The sequence below is a fragment of the Zalophus californianus genome, chromosome 6, assembly GCF_009762305.2.
Source record: "Zalophus californianus isolate mZalCal1 chromosome 6, mZalCal1.pri.v2, whole genome shotgun sequence".
Lineage (NCBI taxonomy): Eukaryota > Metazoa > Chordata > Mammalia > Carnivora > Otariidae > Zalophus > Zalophus californianus.
Window position 1 is genome coordinate 73321132 of NC_045600.1, and position 18468 is coordinate 73339599.

General features: G+C 39.4%; 1 protein-coding gene across 1 annotated transcript in view; it reads right to left on the bottom strand.

The window, feature by feature from the left end:
* Positions 1-5207, bottom strand: part of RPGRIP1 (RPGR interacting protein 1) — a 68670-nt gene extending 63463 nt beyond the window's left edge. Inside the window, exon 1 of the mRNA XM_035728289.1 lies at positions 5189-5207. Within this exon, the coding sequence (XP_035584182.1) occupies positions 5189-5207 (19 nt within the window). The remainder of the gene's footprint in view (positions 1-5188) is intronic.
* Between the last annotated feature and the right edge of the window lie 13261 nt (positions 5208-18468).

Below are 18468 nucleotides of genomic sequence, written 5' to 3' on the forward strand. Positions count from 1 at the left end.
CCCAAGATCAAGAGCCGCATGCTCTACTGACTGAGCCAGCCAGGCACCCCTAGATTTTTCACTTATTAAAATATTATGATCCATTTAGCATCAGTAATTGAACAAGCTCTAGACATGTGGCTTTGGTTACCACCCAGCTTGACTAGGTCCCACCATGGGTCCTTTTTTTTTTTTTTTAATTAAACATGTTTTATTGTTAATGTCTTAAACAAATGGAAACACAACCCAAAATTTATTGGATGAGATAACAGATAACAGGAAATTTATAGCTACAAATGCTTACATTAAAAAAGAAGATCTCAAATCAACTAAATTTCACCCTAAGAAATTAGAAAGAGAAGAAGAAACTAAACACAAAGCAAGCAGAAGGAAGCAAATAACAAAGATTAGAGCAGGAATAAATGAAACAGGAGGCAGAAGAATAATAGTGAAAATTAGCAAAACTAAAATTGGTTCTTTGAAAGATCAACAAAATTGACAAAACTAGCTAGAATGACCAAGATAAAAGAGAGAAGACTCAAATTACTAAAATCAGGAAAGAACGAGGTGACATCACTACCAACCTTAAAGAAATAAATAATTATATGGGAATACTACAAACGATTGTATGTCAACAAATTAGATAACCTAGGTAGAAAGGACAATTTCCTAGAAAGACCCAAATTACTAAGATTGACTCAAGAGGAAATGGAAAATCTGAACAGACTTATGAGACTGAATTTGTAACCAAAAACATCCCACAAAGAAAATCCCAAGCCCAGATGACTCCACTGATGAATTCTACCAAATGTTTAAGGAAGAAATAACATCAATCCTTCACAAAGTCTTCCAAAAAATAGAAGACACAACACTTCCCAACTTATTACCTGAGGCCAAAACCAAAGATACCACAAAAAACTATAGATCAATATCTCTTATAATTACATATACAAAATCCTCAACAAAATAATAGCAAGCTGAGTTGAACAACACATAAAAAGGCTTTTCACTATAACCAAATGGAACGGATCCAGGAATACAGCTTGGTTTAACAAATGAAAATCAATCAATGTGGGGTGCCTGGGTGGCTTAGTTGGATAAGAGTCTGACTCTTGATTTCAGCTCAGGTCATGATCTCAGGGTTATGAGATCAAGCCCTGTGTCAGGTTCCATGCTCAACATGGAGTCTGCTTGTCCCTCTCCCTCTGCTCCTCCCCACCACCCTGCTCGTGCTCTCTCTCAAATAAATAAGCCCCCCAGGGGGCTCTAACCCAGGACTCTGAGATCATGACCTGAGCCAAAGGCAGACACTTAACCAACAGAGCCACCCAGGTGCCCTTAAGTAAGTAAAATCTTTAAAAAAAAAAAAAATTAGGAAGACATCCCATGTTCATGGATTTCAAGAATTAATATTGATAAGATTTCCACAATTCATATACAGATTCAATGCAGTCCCTATCAAAATTCCAGTTGGCTTTTTTTCCCCATACATTGACAGGCTGATCCTAAAGTTCATTTGGAAATGCAAGGAACCCAGAATAGCTAAAATAACCTTGAAAAAGAACAAAGTAGGAGGATCCATACATCCTGATTTCAAAACTTACTACAAAGCCACAATAATCAAGACAGCATAATACTGATACAGGATACATATGCAGATCAATGGAATAAAACTGAGAGACCAAAAGTAAACCCTCACATTTACAATTAAATGCTTTCCAAAAAGTATGCCAAGAAAATTCAATGGGGAAAGAATCATTTTTTCAACAAATGGTGCTGGAGGACTAGACATACACATGCAAAAGAATGAAGTTGGATCTGGGGCACCTGGGTGGCTCAGTTGGTTAAGCGTCTCCTTTCAGCTAGGGTCATGATCCTGCGGTCCTAGGATCAAGCCCCACGTTGGGCTCTCTGCTCAGTGGGGAGCCTGCTTCTCCTTCTCTCTCTGCCCCTCCCTCCTGCTCATGCTCTCCCTCTCTCACTCACATTCTCTCTCAATTAAATAAATAAAATCTTTAAAAAAAAAGAAGAATGAAGTTGGATCCTTATCTCACACCATATAAAAAATTAACTCAAAATGGATCACAAACCTAATGTAAAAGCTGAAACTACAAGAATCTTAGAAGAAAACGCAGAAGTAAACTTTTGTGACCTTGGATTAGGCAGTATTAAATACGACACTATGAAGTTAGACATGAAACCAAAAGTACAAGTGACAAAAGAAAAAATAGATAAATTGAACTTCATCAAAATTAACTTTTGTGGGGGCACCTGGGTGGCTCAGTCAGTTAAGCGACTGCCTTCAGCTTGGGTCATGATCCCAGGGTCCTGGGATTGAGCCCTGCATCAGGCTCCCTGCTCTGCAGGAAGCCTGCTTCTCCCTCTCCCACTCCCCCTGCTTGTGTTCCCTCTCTTGCTGTCTCTCTCTCTGTCAAATAAATAAATAAAATCTTTAAAAAAATAATTAACTTTTGTGATTCAAAGGACACTATCAAGAAAGTAAAAGACAACTTACAGAATGGGAAAAATATTTGCAAATCATATATCTGATAAGAGATTTGTATCCAAAATACATAAAGAACTCTTACAACCAACAATATAAAGACAAATAACTCAATTTAAAAATGGACAAAGGATCTAAGGAGATTTTTTCCAAAGAAGCTATCCAAGGGGCTGGTAAAGACACAAAAGATGTTCAGTGTGATTATTCATTAGGGAAGTGCAGATCAAAACCACAAGAGAAATAACAAATTTTTAAAAACCACACAAGATATCACTTCAATAACAAGTGAGGATATGAGGGGCGCCTGGGTGGCTCAGTCATTAGGCGTCTGCCTTCGGCTCAGGTCGTGATCCCGGGGCTCTGGGATCGGGTGCCGCATTGGGCTCCCTGCTCAGCTGGGAGCCTGCTTCTCCCACTCCCCCTGCTTTTTCCCTCTCTAGCTGTCTCTCTCTCTGTGTCAAATAAATCAATAAAAAAATCTTAAAAAAAGAAACAAACAAGTGAGGATATGAAAAAAATTGGAACTCTCATACATTGTTGGTAGGAACATAAAAGGATACAACTGCTTTAAAAATAGTTTGGCAATTCCCCACAATGTTAAACATAGAGCTACCCTATAACCCAGCAATTCCACTTCTAGGTATATACCTAAGAGAAGTGAAAACATGTCCACACAAAAAACTTGTACACAAATATTCACAGCAGCATTATTCATAATAGCCCCAAACTAAAAACAACCCAAATGTCCACCAACTGATGAATATATAGACAAAATGTGGTATGCCCATACAATGAGATATTACTCAGCAATAAAAAGGAAAGAAGGTATAAAGATAAATGCTACAACACGGATGAACTTTAAAAACACTATGACAAGTGAAAGAAGCCAGACTCACAAAAAAGCATATGTTATGTGACTTCATTTACAAAGGATGTCCAGAATAGGCAAACTGATAGAGCCTGAAAGCAGATAAGTGATTATCAGGAGCAGAATGTGGGGACAAGGGAAATGTCTGCTACAGGGTTTCTTTTTGGGGTAATTAAATGTTCTTAAATTAGTTGGGATGAATGCAAAAAACTCTGTGAATATAGTAAAAATTGCTGAATTGTACACTTTAAAAGAGTAAATTTTATGGCATGTAAGTTATAGCCCAATTTAAAACTGTTATGTATAATAAAATGTATTATAAACAAAATGCATTATGTATATTATTATAAAAATGTTAGTGTATACATATCACACATATAAAAGAGGAAATAAAACATATGTGGGCAGGTTGGACAATAATAAAGTGTACACAAACATACACACTAGCTTAAGAAATAGAACATTACTAGTACATGAAGAACCTTCTGTAAGTTCCCACCCTACTATTCCCTTCTTCCCCCAGGGGTGACCACTATCTTAAATGTTCTATAACTACTAACTGCCTTATATTTCTTTATAATTTTATAAAGAAAATTAGATTTATTTATTTTATTATAAAGAAATTTTATTATAATTTTGTTTATATATTAATAATAATAAGATTTATTATAATTTTATTATATATTATAAATTTTTATATTAATTATAATTTTATTATAAAGAAAATACATTTGTTATTTCATTGTATGACTATATAGCCATGTGCATTCATTTCCTGAACTATGGACATTTATGTTGTTTCCATTTTTTGTCTTATGAATAACACTGCTGTGACCATTCTAGTATATGTCTCCTGGTACACATATGCAAACATTTCTGCAAATTTTTTATCCAGAAGTAAAGTTGCATGTTCAACTTTACTAGATAATGTCAAGTTTTTTTCCAAAATGACCTCACCATTTACACACCCCATGGGCAGTGCATAAAGCACCCTACCCTTGAAAAAACTTTATAGGGCGCCTGGGTGGCTCAGATGGTTAAGCGTCTGCCTTCGGCTCAGGTCATGATCCCGGGGTCCTGGGATCGAGTCCCGCATCAGGCTCCCTGCTCCTTGGGAGCCTGCTTCTCCCTCTGCCTCTCTCTCTCTCTCTCTCTGTCTCTCATGAATAAATAAATAAAATCTTTAAAAAAAAAAAAAAAAGAAAAAACTTTATAGAAGTGAAATCAAGTAAAAATGGATTCAATAGTAACTGTGACTGAGGGGTGGGAGAGTAGGGACAAAGTTAAAAAAATATCTTAAAGTAAGTGTGGAAGAGGGGCGCCTGGGTGGCTCAGTCGTTAAGCGTCTGCCTTCGGCTCAGGTCGTGATCCCAGGGTCCTGGGATCGAGCCCCGCATCGGGCTCCCTGCTCGGCGGGAAGCCTGCTCCTCCCTCTCCCACTCCCCCTGCTTGTGTTCCCTCTCTCGCTGTGTCTCTGTCAAATAAATAAATAAAACCTTAAAAAAAAAAAAGGTAAGTGTGGAAGAAGCTCTTGTGGGGCTGTGCTCTTTCATCTAAAATTGCCCACCTTTGTTTAGCGAGAGTGAAGGGCTAATAACATGGATAGAGGAATGGACCACTCATTTGTTCTCAGCTTTTGTTGTGGCGGTATTTAGCTTCACCTCCTAAATTTGCACAGTAAAACTTCTGTTGTAATAATTTAGAAATAAAATGTTGAGAAGATTGAAGAAAAGAGCTGAGAGCAAAGCAGTCACTCTGGAGCCTAGCAAGATGCCCCACAATGACAGACTGAACATTGTTTTGATTTTAAAAGACTTTCATCTTCAGGCACAATTTACCTTTTGATGCTGGTACCATCAGAGGTAGTTGTCTACTGATGTGTTGTCCACAGCAGATGTGATGTCCTATCAGTTCCCAGGCTATAGGTCCCAGAGGACACTGAAATAAAGGCAAATCCAGTCAATTATATGCAACTTTAGGTTATCTTCTGCAGGCTGTACTTAAGTTGTATGTATGAATTTATCAACACTTTTTTTAAGGATTTTATTTATTTATTTGACAGAGAGATAGAGAGAGAGCACTCAGTGGGCAGAGGGAGAGGGAGAAGCAGGCTCTCCCCTGAGCAGGGAGAGGGAGAAGGAGAAACAGGCCCTCCGCTGAGCAGGGAGCCTGATGCGGGGCTCGATTCCAGGACCCTGGGACCATGACCCAAGCCGAAGGCAGCTGCTTAACTGACTGAGCCACCCAGGCGCCCCTTACTTTCTTTTTTTTTTTTAATATTTTATTTATTTATTTGATATAGAGAGAGAGAGACATCGAGAGAGGGAACACAAGCAGGGGCAGAGAGAGAGGGAGAAGCAGGCTTCCTGCTGAGCAGGGAGCCCGATGCGGGGCTCGATCCCAGGACCCTGGGATCATGACCTGAGCCGAAGGCAGACGCTTAACGACTGAGCCACCCAGGCGCCCCTTACTTTCTTGATAGTACATGACACACTAGCATTTTTTTGTGGTGGTGTTGACCACTCTTTTTTTTATTTTTTAAAGATTTTATTTATTTGACAGAGAAAGCACAAGCAGAAGGAGAGAAAGGGAGAAGCAGGCTCCCTGCTGAGCAAGGAGCCAGATGTGGGACTCAATCCCAGGACCCTGGGATCATGACCTGGGCTGAAGGCAGCCGCTTAACCGACTGAGACACCTGGGCGTTCCTTGACCACTCTTTATTAAAGAGTAAGACTAAGCGGTGCCTGGCCTGCTCAGTCAGTAGAGCATGTGGCCCTTGATCTCAGGTCATGAGTTCAAGCCCCACATTGTGGGCAGAGATTACTTAAAATAAAAAAAAATACTTTGGGGCACCTGGCTGGCTCAGTTCATAGAGCATGTGACTCTTGATCTCAGGGTTGTGAGCTCAAGCCCCACATTGGGTGTGGAGCCTACTTTTAAAAAAAGGGTAAGACTAAGCATTAAGTAATAATGACCTTACTTATTTAAAATGAAATCCATTTTTCTGATTATAGAATTGATGCATGTCATTTTGGGTCATTTTTTAAGTGTTTGCTAATCCTAGAAGCAAGTGACCATCCCCTTTCTCTAAGAAAGAATCTTCTGATCCCTGCCTCCCCACTCCATTTACAGGGACTGACCCTTCAGTAACCAGTTTGACCCGAGCTGGGCCAATCAGATTCTCTTCCTCAGATGGTTGGAAATGGGACTGAGAAAGTTAAATTAGCCTCTTTGGATGACTAGAACTATTACGTATACTTGGAAGTTCTGGTATGGCCATGTTCTTCTCTATAGCCTTAATAACTGGGGAAATCCTATCTGTAGAATTGCCTCACACCTTGGTCAACACTTCTTCCTGGATTATAGTATCGGTCTTTTGGTTTTAAATACTGTTGCTTCATGGGGTGCCTGGGTGGCTCAGTTGTTAAGCATCTGCCCTTGGCTCAGGTCATGATCCTAGGGTCCTGGGACCGAGCCCTGCATTGGGATCTCTGCTCAGCAGGAAGCCTGCTTCTCCCTCTCCCACTCCCCCTGCTTGTGTTCCCTCTCTCTTTATGTCTCTCTCTCTGTCAAATAAATAAATAAAATTAAATAAATAAATACATACATACATACATACATACATACTGTTGCTTCATGGTCAACCAATCTTCAACAGAGCAAGAAGGAATATCCAATAGAAAAAAGAGTCTCTTCAACAAATTGTGTTGGGAAAACTGGACAGCACTATGCAGAAGAATGAAATGACCCCTTCCTTACACGAGATACAAAAATAAACTCAAAATAGATGAAAGATCTAAATGTGAGACAGAAAACTATCAAAATCCTAGAACAGAACACAAGCAGCAACCTCTTTGACCTTGGCCGTAGCAACTTCTTATTAGACATGTTGCTGGGGGAGAGGGAAACAAAAGCAAAAATGAACTATTGGGACTTCATCAAGATAAAAAGCTTCTGTGCCGCAAAGGAAATAATCAACAAAACTAAAAGTCAGCCTACGGAATGGGAGAAGATATTTGTAAATGACATATCTGATAAAGGGTTAGTATCCAAAATTTATAATGAACTTATCAAACTCAACACCCAAAAAACAAAAAATCCAGTTAAGAAGTGGGCAGAAGACGTCAATAGACATTTCTCCAAAGAAGAATACATCCAGATGGCTAACAGACACATGAAAAGATGCTCAACATCACTCATCATTAGGGAAATACAAGTCAAAACCACGATGATATACCACCTCACAGCTGTCAGAATGGTTAAAATGAACAACACAAGAAACAACAGGTGGCAAGGATGAAGAGAAAGGGGAACCCTCTTACACTATTGGTGGGAATGCAAACTGGTGCAGCCACTGTGGAAAACACTAAGGGGGTGGTGCCTCAAAAAGTTAAAAATAGAACTCCCCTATACTCCAGCAATTGCACTACTTGGTATTTACCCAAAGAATACAAAAATACAAATTCAAGGGGGTACATGCACCCCAATGTTATCAACAGCGTTATCAACAGCAGCGTTATCAACAATCGCTAAATTATGGAAACAGCCCAAGTGTTCAGTAACTGAAAAATGGATAAAGAAGATGTGATGCATATATATATATATATGACATTTATATACATACATACAATGGAATATTAGCCATCAAAAAAATGAAATCTTGTCATTTGCAACAACGTGGATGGAGCTAGAGTATATTACGCTAAGTGAAATAAGTCAGAGAAAGACTACTACTATATGATTTTAGTCCTATGTGGAATTTAAGAAATAAATAGATGAACACATGGGAGGGGGAAAAAAGAGAGAAGGAAACAAAGCATAAGAGACTCTTAATGATAGAGAACTGACGGTTGAGGGAGGGAGGTGGGTCGGGGACAGGGTAGATGGGTGATGGGTATTAAGGTGGTCACTTGTTACGATGAGCATTGGGTGCTGTAAGCAGTGAACCATTGAATTCTACTCCTGAAACCAATATTGCACTGTATGTTAACTAACTAGAACTTAACTAAAAATTTGAGAAAATAAATACTGTTGCTTCCAAAATTTTTATCTCCAGCTCTGACTTTAAGATTTGTACACCTTCCTGTCTTTTAAACATTTCCACTTGCATGAGTTTCTATCTCAACTCAATTGTCTCACACGGGAATTTTGATTTCTCTCTCAAACCTAATTTCCCAGTCTTCATCCCCATAAGTGGCATTAGCATCCTACTAATTCCTAAAGCCTTGATTCCTCCCTTTTGTCATCTAGGTATTTCCTAAAAAGTGTATCACGCTGTCTCCACAGCTACCACTATAATTCAATTCTGTCCTCGACTACCATGTTTTTCTAATGCTCTCCCCATTTCCCCACCCCCCCCATCAATTCTCCCTGAAACATCCAGAGTGATCTTTGTGAGACAACCCAGGTCATAGCATTTCCTGCCCAAAATTCCCTAATGGCTTTCCATTACATTTAAAATAAAATCTGGGGTGCCTGGGTGGCTCAGTCAGTGAAGCATCTGACTCTTGATTTTGGCTCAGGTCATGATCTCAGTGTCATGAGATGGAGCCCCATGTCAGGCTCTGTGCTGGGCATGGAGCCTGCTTAAGATTCTCTCTCCCTCTGCCCCTCCCCCCTGCTCATGTGCTTTCTCAATAAATGAATAATCAAATCAAATCAAATCTAAATTCCTTACCATGGTTGACAAAGTCCTCCATGATCTGACTTTCCTGTTTCTCAGATCCCTACCTTGAACATCTCCTCCTCTAGCAAACAACACTCTTGGACACCGGCCTCCTCTTTGCTCCCCCAACCATCAAGCTGCTTGCCCTAAAGCCTTCATCCTTTAGAGGAATGCTCTTTCCCTTGCTCTTTACATGGCAGTTTCCATCTCATCCTTCAGTCTTTCAGCATCTTTCCATTTGCCAAGAGGACTTTCTTTGACCTTCATGACTAAAGTGAGCGCTTCCTCAGTTATGCTGTCATGTTGCCCTGTTTATTTCCCTTGTAACACTTAGCATACTCAAAACTTCTTTTATTTATATTTGTTTATTGTCTGTCTTCTTTCACTAAAATAGGACAACTTTGAAGGCAGAAAATTGGTTAATTTTGTTTACCTCTATTTCCCAGTGCTCAAACAGCTCCTGAAACATAGAAGGCTTCTAATAAACACATGTTGAATAAATAAATAGATAAATGAATAAACAAATCAAGAGAGAGAATGACACTGAGTGGCTGAGATGAGTCAAAAAGTCCTGAAGCTTTCTGTTCTTGATTCTAGTCTTTTTCAAGACCTGTCTCTGTTCCTGTTCTTAGGCTCTGTAGAAGAGTCCTATGTCCTGTATAAGAAATACCCCCTTTCTGCAGAAGCTAGCTTGACTTGTCAACTGAAGAGGCTTGTTTACAAGCTTACTTTGTTTTTTTTTTTAAAGATTTATTTATGTATTTATTTGAGAGAGCGAGAATGAGAGAGAGAGAGTGTACATGAGATGGGGGAGGGTCAGAGGGAGAAGCAGACTCCCCACTGAGCAGGGAGCCCGATGCGGGACTTGATCCCAGGACTCCAGGATCATGACCTGAGCCGAAGGGAGTCGCTTAACCAACTGAGCCACCCAGGTGCCCCTACAAGCTTACTCTGAACAAATAGAGAAATGTAATAGAGAAATTTTACCACTGAAAGAGAATATTAACATTTGTTGATCTACTTTCTAGATAATTTAACTTCAGTTGGACCATTCATATTCCATTCTGTAATGTTTCATTTTTTTAAAACCATAGTAAGTGGAGTATACCTTTCTAATGACATAATTTTAAATGGATCTATACAGATTTTATAGCATACCTATTTTTTTTAAAGATTTTATTTATTTATTTGACAGAGAGAGACACAGCGAGAGAGGGAACACAAGCAGGGGGAGCGGGAGAGGGAGAAGCAGGCTTCCCGCTGAGCAGGGAGCCCGATGCGGGGCTTGATCCCAGGACCCTGGGATCAATACCTGAGCCGAAGACAGAGGCTTAATGACTGAGCCACCCAGGCACCCTACAGCATACCTATTTTAAAGAAACTAAATAATCACCCACAAGTGGATGTCTTTTCACATGTTAGACAATAGTCCTAAGATTAGAACAGAATGGAAGCAATCAAGGAAACCATTTTATTTTAAAGTAAATCTCGGGGCACCTGGGTGGCTCAGTCGTTAAGCGTCTGCCTTCGGCTCAGGTCATGATCCCAGGGTCCTGGGATCGAGCCCCGCATCGGGCTCCCTGCTTGGCAGGAAGCCTGCCTCTCCCTCTCCCACTCCCCCTGCTTGTGTTCCCTCTCTCTCTGTGTCGCTCTCTGTCGAATAAATAAAAATCTTTAAAAAAAATAAAAATAAAGTAAATCTCACATTTAAGGTAGCTTTTGCAAATTTGCTAAATTATCCAGTCTTTCCAGCCTCCTATTGTAGAGAAGCAACATGAAGGAAAAGGAGAGGTGATTGCATTACAGGCCTTGTCCTCAGGACCTGAAGCCATTTGTAAAAGTAGAACTATAGCAGAAGAAGAGATCCTGTAGTTCCTTACTATTTGAGCCCAGAGAAGATTGTCCTCATTTCTGACCATTCCACAATACACCACCAAAGCTGTGTGGCACTGTGGAGCAACTGAGAAGTACTACTGAAAAAACAGAAGCTACAGAAGCTCCAATAAAGACCTGAACACTGTCAGAATACCAGAAAAGAAAACCTAGGAGAGAGCGTCAGTGGAGGCATGATTAAAGGAACATCCAAATCCAATGAAGTGGCCAGATTTAATCTCTCAGGGAAAAAGGATTGGAGAGTAGATGTAAGGAGGGTTTATCAATTGTTTTGAACTCAATGGAATGAAAAACTGAAAGAATTCCCTTGAAGTGATATTCACAATTGCAGTGCACTGGGGCGAAGCTCGGGTGAGGGAGAACAAAGAATAACCCTTTAATTGTGATAGATGCATAAAGCCCGCTTGATGACACCAACAATTAAAATTATACAGCCAGCTCCTCCACCTCTGATTTTGTACTCACCTCTGATTAAATCTGGAGAGAATGAACTGTAAATCATGGCTATAATCAAGAGCCTAAGAATAAGAAAGACACGGATTCACAATTTTTCATCATGTGTGACCATGGACAAGTTATTTAACCACTTTCCTTAGCTTCTTGATCTATAAAACAGGGATGAAATACTAACCTCATATGGTTATGATGAGGATCAATTAATATAATGCCTATAAAAAGCTAAGCATAATGGTTGGTATTTAGTACAGTCTCCAAATTAGGTAAATGCTAGCTGTTTTTATTGTCCACTGAACTAGTCTCTGGCCAATTGATAAGTCTACAGTGTATTTATCTGTATAAGGTACTGATTTATATTATGCTATATATGATTTTCTTGTGTTTTGGTGAATATAAGTCAGTTCTCTATAGTGCTTGCACATTATGTCTCCTCACTAGTCCGTAAGCTCTTTTGAGGCCATCTTTGCATATAGAGTGCTTAGCGCAGTGCCTGGTACCTGCAGATGTATAATAATTTTTCAGCAGATGCATTATTATGACATTGGATCATAGAAGAAATTGTTTTCCTTTTAGGAATTGCTTTTAATGATTTTACGAAGTTCTGTATTAATTCTTAACCTCTATATCCAAGGACACAGTGAAGTGAAAGCCATAGTGGTATCACTGAGTGGAGTAGGAGAGAGGAGGAATAAGAAAATTTCAAAAATCAAGTGGAAAATCTGCTCAAAGGAATGCCAGTAGCATTTCAATAGTGCACAGGAAATGATGCTGCAAAAATATTCCCCTCTTTTAAAAATTAATGGATTAAGTACACGTGTATGACAAAATATAGAAGTAGGGTTTTAACTATTTCCAATTGAATATGGATTAGGAATTCAAGTCTTCCCACTGTACAAGGAATTAACTCTATCAGGCCCCCAAAAAAGTCAAGTCCCTGAAAGGGGGGCTGCAGTGGGGCTACTTTGAGTTGAAGTTCTGTGGGCAGGAAGGAACAAATGATGAATAGACCTTTAAAAAATATTTTTATAGTGAGCAAGAGAACCCAGGAGGAGCTGATCTTATGTAAGAGAATAGAAGCAAATGAGATGTTAAGTATTGAGAAAGAAACTTGGAGCAGAGATAAAGAGAGGCTGTGGAGAAAAGTGCAGGCTCTGTAATTGTAGCATCGGTTGTATGAAAGCTCAGAAAAGATGACAGGAATTCCTGGAATTTGGATGGAACTTAATTTGACCAGTATTACTGTATGCCCATTTTGTGCAGTTGCTAGAGGGAGAAGAAAAATAGAGCCCTTGCTCTTAGGAGGTAAATAATTAAGAGGGGAAACGAGAAGAGCACATTCTTCACTGTAAGGTAAAATACAAAAAGTTGGGCGCCTGGGTGGCTCAGATGGTTAAGCATCTGCCTTCGGCTCAGGTCATGATCCCAGGGTCCTGGGATCGAGTCCCGCATTGGGCTTCCAGCTCCTTGGGAGCCTGCTTCTCTCTCTGTCTCTCTGTCTCTCATGAATAAATAAATAAAATCTTTTAAAAAAAAGGTAAAATACAAAAAGTCAATCAGAGAAGAACAAAGCAAAATAAGACTGTAAAGGAAGACTCACATTCACTTGAAGGACCAGATAAAGCTTAGTGGAGGGGGGATTGTTGGAGTCTGGCAGAGATTTTGGCAGGCGGAGATACAAAGTATTCCACAGAGAGGGCAGTCTGAATGGACTGTGCAGGGGTGTGCAAAGAGCAGGGTGGTCTTGGACAGTAGCAGGTAGGCATGCTAAGTTTGAGAAAGAGAGCTGTGGGAATTTAAGTGAAAGGAGGCATATTTTGGAAGACCTTGCATATAAGTCAGAGGAGTTCTATTCATTCTGCAGATAATCAGCAGCAATTACATATTTTGAGCACAAGAGCAATAGAGTTAGAGCTGCGGAAAAGCTTTAGGAAGATTGATCTGGCGTTAGTGAGTTAGAGAGACTGGCAGAAAGGAGGAATGTAAGGATACTGCTGTGGTTCAGGCAAGTGGCCTTGGACTAGGAAGGATGGTGGCAGTGGGATGGAAGAATGGGATGGATCACAGAGACGCTGAGGAAGGAGAATGAAAAGACTTGCCACCTAGTGAAATATGGAATGGAGTCGAGAAGGTGACAGGATTAAAGATGACCTAGTGACGTGTGGTGCCTGGATGCCAGGTAGACGGGCAACACAGTACAAAATTAATAAACTTATTTCACTCTTCTCAAAAACACCCTAGGGAAAGAAATGGGGGACTATGTGTGTTACATATAAACTTACAGTTCTTGCTTCCTCCAGAGAGCTCACTCTAATTCTTTTCTGACTGTTCCGGTGTCCTCTGGTCTTCTAGAATCCTCTTGTCCTCCTGGCTGATTAAGAGAGGAATTAATACAGTTCTGTTTAGCTCTTGAGATATTAACTCTTTATAGATCTGAGCTTAAAGGCTTGCTTTTTCTCTATGCGTGTCGTAGTTGAAGAAAGTGCAGCTACAAGATTCCTTAACATACCAGTTTCTCAACTAAAACTAAAGCTGAAGACATTTATTTGATTTGAGGTTAATAAAATTTGTTGGTATTGGGAGAATGATCTTTAAATCTCTTCCTGAAGGGCAATAACAGTGGGAGCCCTGAGATCTCTCTGGAGAGAACAAACCCTGATCCATTGGTGGAATCAAAGTGCCTGCTCAATCCCCATGTGCCAGAAAGTAAAAGAATGTCTATCTCCCAGTTCAGTGTGACCATAATTTCCAAACTGAACACTGGGCTGTAATTATGCAACAGAACTTGATATGTGAAAATTAGATGTTCTTAAAAATTCTGCATGGGTGGTCACTGCATTCATACCATATATTAAGTGGCAGATGGTCTCAACTGTCATATGAAATTCTCTCTTTTATGCACACTCGGTGTGTGCATTGGGAAACTCCATTCTGGTTACTGCCATGAAGTACAGAGATTCCCAAGAGGGTGAGCACATGTTAATGGGCCTCGGATGACTTCCCCTCTATCCTATGAAATTAAATTAAAATAAAATAAAATAAAATAAAAATGAGGGAGACAAATAGGAAGTATATAAATGACCTAGAACACATAAATTTCCCAGTGAAAATAAGAAAATCAACATGTTTTCCCAAGTTTAAGTGACAGAAGCCTTTTCTGCGCCTAAAATTGCTTCTTGCTCAAGCTATCTCACAAGAAATCTTAGGTCTTCTCTCCTTTTTTGGATGATCTAACCAGAGATAGCGCTGGGCAAAATTTTGAAGTAGGCCAAGTTTGTATTTGGCGATCTTGCTCTCTCTTTTCTGTATCTCTGATTTTTAAAAAAAATTTTTTAAAGATTTTATTCATTTATTAGAGAGCAAGTGAGAGAGAAACAGCATGAGAGGGGAGAGAGTCAGAGGGAGAAGCAGGCTCCCCACTGAGCTGGGAGCCCGATGTGGGACTCGATTCCAGGACTCCGGGATCATGACCCGAGCTGAAGGCAGTCGCTCAACCAACGGAGCCACCCAGGCGCCCCTGATTTTTTAAAATTTTTAAACATTTATTCCTGCCCCTTTGAGGCCACCAGTTACCTCCTGCTTTTCTCCTTGCTATCCTCATTACATCTTAGAGTGAATTTAGACCATTTGATATTCTTTTCACTAGGCTTAATGTACTTTATTTTTTATTTTTTAAAAAAGATTTTATTTAAGAAAGGGGAGGGGGAGGGGCAGAGGGACAAGCAGACTCCCAGCTGAGCAGGGAGCCTGACACAGTGCTCCATCCCAGGACCCTGAGGTCATAACCTGAGCCCAAGGCAGACACTTAACTGACTGAGCCACCCAGGCACCCCTGGGTGTATTTTTTTTTTTAAGATTTATTTATTTACTTATTTGAGAGAGAGAGAATGAGAGATAGAGAGCATGAGAGGGAAGAGGGTCAGAGGGAGAAGCAGACTCCCCGCTGAGCAGGGAGCCCGATGTGGGACTCGATCCTGGGACTCCAGGATCATGACCTGAGCCGAAGGCAGCTGCTTAACCAACTGAGCCACCCAGGTACCCTGGGTGTACTTTTTTAATGTACTTTTTAATGTACTTTAATGTGGAATATAAGGACTTGTTCCATGTTAAAGTCATTACAAAGGAGTTGGGAGATATCATAACATTTTTCTGATTACAAAAGTAATACATGTTGACGGTAGACTTGAACAGAAAAATTTTAAAAAATGAGGTGTACTAATAATCGTATCACACAGAGATAGCTAATGCTATAATTTTTGTTTGCATATGCATAAAAGGATATATAATATTTAAATAAAAACAGGATCATTTATCTTACTTTTTAGTATTAAAAAATTCTAATTGTATGAAAATACATAGCATAAAATTTACTATCTTAACCATTTTTAAGTGTACAGTTCAGTAGTGTTACGTATTATTAAAAAACAAAACTCAACTGGGTAAATTTTAAAGATCTTACCGGCATTTTTCAACAAGTCAAGAGTCAGGCCACATCCAATCTTTTTGCTTGTGTTTTTGTTGTTGTTCCTGTTGTTGTTGTTTTTTAAGTAGCTTCCACCCCCAGCCTGGAGCCCAAAGTGGGGCTTAAACTCATGACCCTGAGATCAAGACCTGAGCTGAGATCAAGAGTCAGACACTTAACTGACTGAGCCACCCAGGCACCCCAAGCTATATCCCATCTAAAAGACAGAAAGGAGCTGCAAGAAGCTGTACAAAATGAAAGACTTTCATTTATTTATTTATTTATTTTTAAAATATTGCTCTTTATTCATTTGACTTTACGTCATTTGGTTTGCCCATCTTTTCTGTGTTTTCTTCGTCATGACTTTTCTCTCAACACTAATGAATTCTGCACCTTGCTGTTACATGAAAGCCATCTGGTAAGATGCCATTTTTGTTTCAATGTTTTATTTATTTATTCATGAGAGTCAGAGAGAGAGAGAGAGGCAGGGGGAGAAGCAGGCTCCCTGCCTAGCAGAGAGCCTGATGCGGAACTCGATCCCAGGACCCTGGGATCATGACCTGAGCCAAAGGCAGATGCTTAACCATCTGAGCCACCCAGGCACCCAAAATGAAAGACTTTTATAGGCAAGAGAAAACAGGAACAAGGAAGTTATACTAGACAAAAAAAGCTGGTTGGTTATTATAAGGTCATTTTCCTACTGGGGATGGCAGGGGTCTACCAGACAGATTAACCAACTAGTGCTAATTAGGGGATTCCTGATTGGTTTAAGATTGCATTTCTGGAAAGCCAAAACTCTAATTAAGTCAAGTCTCAAGTTTGGTGACATGGGGTTTAGCATAAGTGGCTCCATTCGGGTCCTGTTTTGTTTTTAACAGTATATTTATACTATTGTACAACCAATCTCCAGAACCTTTCCATCTTGCAAAACTGAAACTCATTACCCAACTACCCAAGTTGAAACAACAACTCCCCATTTCCCTTCCCCCTACCTAGCCCTTGGCAACCATGCTTCTACTTTCTGTTTCTATAGGTTTGATTACTCTAGATCATTTATCATCTTCTATTTTTAAAAAGTCATTATTTTTCAATACCAGTATGTAATGAACAATAAACATTTACAAGTGTTAAGTAGTCTACTATATGATTTTAAAGGACTGCTTAATATTTCTATAAATACATAACCTATTTAATCATTTTGACTTTTTTGTCATTATAACCATATTGCACTAAAAACTCTCATAGATAAAACCTTGCTTACATCCATAATTATTTCTCTAAGATGAACTACTAAAATTAGGATTGCTAAGTCAAAGGGAATGCCTATTTTTAAGGTCTTTGTTACTTATTTCCAAAAGGTCATACCAGTTTACATGCCTATCAGCAGCGTTCATTTCTTCTCTTACTATTAGAAACATCTTTTAAAAAAAAACCTACTTCATAAATGAAAATATGAATTCATTGTTCTTTTAATTTGCATTTCTTTGCTACTTGACTTGAACTTTAAAAATATTATCACTGTATATTTCATTTTTTAAACATTTTTTTGAGTATAGTGACACACAATGTTAGTTTCAAGTGTACAACATAGTGATTCAACATATCTATTACCTTATGCTATGTTCACAAGTCTAGCTACCATCTGTCATCATGCAAGGCTATTACAATTCCATTGACTACCTTCCCTACGCTGTACCTTCTATTCCTGTGACTTATTCATTCCATAACTGAAAGCCCGTTTCTCCCATCCCCTCATTATATATTTCTTTTGAGTCCCTGATATATTAAGGATATTAATTTTTGCACATTTTCTATTTTGGCTATTATATATATCTGTTGTAAGTATTTTGAAACAGATTTAAGAAAGTATTTTTTAACAGCATGGAGAAAGTTTTATGTACTAGACCTATGCTGTTCAAAATGGTACTGACTAGCCTCATGTGGTTATTAGGTACCTGAAATGTAGCTAATGTGACTAAGGGACTAAATTTTTAAATGTTATTTCCTTTTTTCCTTCCAGTTTCATTTTTTTAAATTAATTAATTAATTAATTATTTTTTAAAAAAGATTTTATTTATTTATTTGACAGAGAGAGACACAGCGAGAGAGGGAACACAAGCAGGGGGAGTGGGAGAGGGAGAAGCAGGCTTCCAGCTGAGTAGGGAGCCCGATGCAGGCCTCCATCCCAGGACCCCGGGATCATGACCTAAGCCGAAGGCAGACGCTTAACGAGTGAGCCACCCAGGCGCCCCTAAAGATTTTATTTATTTATTTGACAGAGAGAGCACAAGCAGGGGAAGTGGCAGAGGGAAAAGAGGCTCCCCGCTGAGCAGAGAGCCTGCCACTGGGCTCCATCCCAGAACTCTGGGATCAGGACCTGAGCCAAAGGCAAAGTCTTAACCAATTGAAACCCAGGCACTCCTTTCCTTCCAGTTTCAAAAAACAACTTTATTGAGGTATATTTTACATATGGCCGTTTCGGGTGTAAAATACAATGTTTTTTTTAGTAACTTCACTGACTAATGCAGCCATCACCATAGATCAGTTTTAGGTTTATTTACTTTGAATTTGAGGGGTGCCTGGCTGGCTCAGTCAGAAGAACATGGGACTCTTGATCTCGGGATGGGGATCATGAGTTCAAGCCC